Below are 3,760 nucleotides of genomic sequence, written 5' to 3' on the forward strand. Positions count from 1 at the left end.
AGATCACCGATTCGCGAACAAGGCGAATCCATCCTCCCCCTCCTCCTTCTCCTTTTTCCACCAAAACTTCCTTCTTCTCTCCTCGCCGAGGAGAAAAATACGGATATAATAGTAAGATTCGTTTGTTCCGTGACGAGAGAGAGCGACAATTCGTAGAGAAAGAGAGAGAGAGAGAGAGAGAGAGAAAGGGTGAATCATAACGCGGAGGTAACGTTGGAATGTCGATCGAAGGAGGAGTTAGATGTATGGTCGTATGCACGGGCGTAGCGTGCGTGTAAGATGATAACGAAGCTTGACAGGCTGTCCGGTGGGATAAGGTAGCCACCGACACTCGACACCCCCGGAGCGTCGTGCCAGCGACTCGCACGGAGCCGCCTGCATCTCGGCCTCCGTCCTCCTCCAACTACGGGCCGGGCCCCTCGATCGGGCCCGTTTTCTCGTCCGTTTTCTCCATATTAAACTCGCACGGGCGCGCGCACACACGGACGGCCGCGTGTGTAATTCAATCCCGGGCCGGGGTCGATCGGCGAGTATCGATGTACAGGCGTGCGCGGAGTTTAAAAACGGGACAGGTTCGCGGGCAGATAGGCTAGAGAGGCCTATGGCACTGAACGGGATCCCTGATCTGAAATCTTAGAGTCCCCACCCACTCTTAGCCGGCAACCTAATTTTTTTCGATTACTCCACCATCCATTTTTCCTTCCCTCGATTTTTCCTATATTCGGCGCGATTCCATGTATTCGGTGGGAGAATGTCGCGCTTTTGACCGGCTGTACGATCGGTTTGCGCAGGCACGTCCTGGTGAGCAGCGGCCCCCTCCTCACCCCGGAACAATGGGAGGTGTGCGGAGTCGCTTGTTACCGCGCTTGTTCGAATTCCCTTCAAGAGTTGCACCAGCTGACCATGGCTTTCTCGCCGAGATCCGAGTCGTTTTACGGGGACGTTGCACAGGTCAAGGTTGCAGCGAGGCGGGATGCGACGGTGGAGGAGTCGGAAAGGCTGCGACAACTCGCCGCTCAGGTACGTCCCACCTTTTTCTCCTCTTAATGATCTCTCTGTCTGGAAGTTTTCCAAATATAACGATATTCTGCCTGTTTTTGACGTTCGTTGTGCTTCTCTGTGCCCTCATACTCGCCACTCGAACTTGCTCGGCTCAACATCGCCCGAAACATCCGAGATCCGAGTTCGAATCGAATTCGTTGTTATCGTTCTTCCTTTTCTCTTCCTTTTTCTTCTTCTTCTTCCCCTTCTTCCAATCCAAATCGAAAATAAAATCCTTTGTCGCTTTGTTACTTTTTTTTTTTTTTTACTTTCTCCCGCGAATTGGCTTGGTTTCTTGGTACGTATTATCGGTATTTATTTATTTTTATCTATATATATATATATTTATTCGTTTCGAGCGAGAGAGTGTCAACGCATAGAAGTATATCGTATTGACGAGGATTTCCTCTGTGTGTGTGTGTGTGTGTACGCATGTGCGTATATGTGTGTGCGCGCGCGAGAGAAAGAGAGAGAGAGAGACACGTGGTGCCCTCCTGACCTGACTTGCTCTCAGGTGAGCCAGCTGCGCGAGGTATTGTCCGCCATCAAGAGACAGAATGCGGCTTCACTGCCGACGACACCTTTCCAGGATTCGATGACCATTGAGACGACACTGATCGACCAGCACACTACCTCCTACTCCGTTGGTTGTAGGCAGCACACGACACCCCTCGATTACACTAACACTACGTCGAACACGGGCCCCCATTGGCTTTAGCCGCCCACGGTAACTCACGTCATGGATTTTAAGAAAAAAAAAAAAAAAAAAAAAATCCCCGAAGGGAGAATAAAAAGAAAAAGAGAAAAGAAAAAAAAAAATATGAAAACATGAATAGAAAAGAGCAAACAGACAAACGAATGTAATCGCATCGATTCTTCTTCTGTCGACCGATTTTAAAAGAAAAAAAAAAAAAAAAAAAAAAATCTCCGAAGAGAGAATAAAAAGAAAAAGAGAAAAGAAAAAAAAAAATATGAAAACATGAATAGAAAAGAGCAAACAGACAAACGAATGTAATCGCATCGATTCTTCTTCTGTCGACCGATTTTAAAAGAAAAAAAAAAAAAAAAAAAAAAATTTCTAATTGGAGAAAGAGAGGGAGAGAGAGAGAGAGAGGGAAAGAGAGAAAGAGAGAGAGAGAGAGAGTTTTCGATTCGCAATAATTATCGATTCATCGCGGTTTTATTCGAGAGAAAGATAAGAAAAAAAAAGAAAAAAAAAACCTCGTGACACGTGGTCGTTTGTCGACAGGCCTGCTTTCTGAGCCGCGTTTCCTCGCGATTCAAGATTCACTGCAACCGCAGCTTTTCTATATGCCTTAAGAAACTCATATATATATATATATATATACATATAGTTCCTTACGAAAACGGAAAAACGAAGAAAAAAAAGAAAGAAAGAAAGAAAGAAAGAAAGAAAAGTATTCCTCACGCGACATTGCGCGATCGTAGATATATTTTTATTCCAACAGATTTTTCTATTTTTTCTTTTTCTTTTCTTTTCTTTTCTTTTTTCTTTTTTTTTTTTGCAATCGACGTGCCTCGTGAATCGTGCGCTTTTGCGTGTGTTTGAGCTAGCATCTGAATGGCTGAATCGCATACGGTGGCGTAGAATTAGAAAGCATTCGACCATATGGGACCGTTATCTTATATCCTTATTGAGCATATATAACTTGGTTTAAAGTAAATCGCAACGCAAACGAGGCTAGGGACGAGAGGGAGAGAGAGAGAAAGAGAGAGAGAAAGAGAGAGAGAGAGAGAGAGGAAAAAAAAAAGTTTTAAACCGTTTTTTTTTAAAATCTCGAATTCTATGCCACTGTGCAAAATTGCACATAGATGTTTGTTAAGAGAGAGAGAAAAAAAAAGTCAGAGAAAGAAATGAAAAATCTTTGTACTTTGACGAGACTGCGTTCATTTGTCAACACGTTCGTGGTTTTAATGTATTTTTGTACCGCTCGAATGTGCTCGATGCAGAATGTGTCAAATACAGAATGCTTTTATCATTCGCTCTTATTGCGTGTTCTTATATTGCACCCTTTTATCCTTCATCGGCCTGCGCGATGAAAATCATATATATATATATATATATACACACACACACACGAGGGAAAACTAGAAAAAGAGGAAAAGAATCAAAGTATGCCTGTCGACGATGAAGCGACACGATTTGTCATCAATCATCTCGTTTAGATGTTTGCACTCGCTGGTAGAAGGCACGAACCTCTTCGACGAGGTCCTTTTTTCTTTCCTCCCCTTTTATCGAAATACCACTCCTCTTAGAAATTTATTAATTTTTTCTCGACTTTCTTCGATTCGATTGGACTATTTTTTTTATCTTTATTCTTTTCATCAGAGCTTCGTCATTCGGATGATAATCGATCGACAAAGATAATAATTAGCGAAAACAAGGAAGGACCCCGTCGTTGGCCGAGATATCATTTAAATTTAACTTGGCACGGTCTTGCGTATATCACCATTAAAATCCATGGCTTGAGTCCATGGCATAGAATTTCACTGTCACATAATATGTACGTGATGAGATATACGACACCTATTCTAGAAGCTGCAGCTTTCGTAGAATGCACACATGTTTACTGACTGACCGAATTAATCGAATCACGTTTAAGTCGAAGCTAGAACCACCACGACGATACGACGATCTTGCGATTTATTCATCATCCAAAAAAAAAAAAAAAAAAAAAAAAAAAAAAAAAAAAAAAAA

The 3,760-nt window shown here is 42.8% G+C and overlaps 2 protein-coding genes across 2 annotated transcripts in view; both read left to right on the forward strand.

Moving 5' to 3' along the window:
* The window catches only part of LOC102681952 (brefeldin A-inhibited guanine nucleotide-exchange protein 3), a 12,293-nt gene that overhangs the window by 8,043 nt on the left and 490 nt on the right, over positions 1–3,760 (forward strand). The window contains exons 19-20 of the mRNA XM_031511767.1: positions 792–1,020; positions 1,556–1,768. Of these exons, the coding sequence (XP_031367627.1) occupies positions 792–1,020; positions 1,556–1,759 (433 nt within the window). The 3' untranslated portion in view covers positions 1,760–1,768. The remainder of the gene's footprint in view (positions 1–791; positions 1,021–1,555; positions 1,769–3,760) is intronic.
* Positions 3,565–3,760, forward strand: part of LOC116185963 (brefeldin A-inhibited guanine nucleotide-exchange protein 3-like) — a 2,775-nt gene continuing 2,579 nt past the window's right edge. Inside the window, exon 1 of the mRNA XM_031511811.1 lies at positions 3,565–3,612. Within this exon, the coding sequence (XP_031367671.1) occupies positions 3,565–3,612 (48 nt within the window). The remainder of the gene's footprint in view (positions 3,613–3,760) is intronic.

The sequence above is a fragment of the Apis dorsata genome, unplaced genomic scaffold (genome assembly GCF_000469605.1).
Source record: "Apis dorsata unplaced genomic scaffold, Apis dorsata 1.3 scaffold_348, whole genome shotgun sequence".
Classification (NCBI taxonomy): domain Eukaryota; kingdom Metazoa; phylum Arthropoda; class Insecta; order Hymenoptera; family Apidae; genus Apis; species Apis dorsata.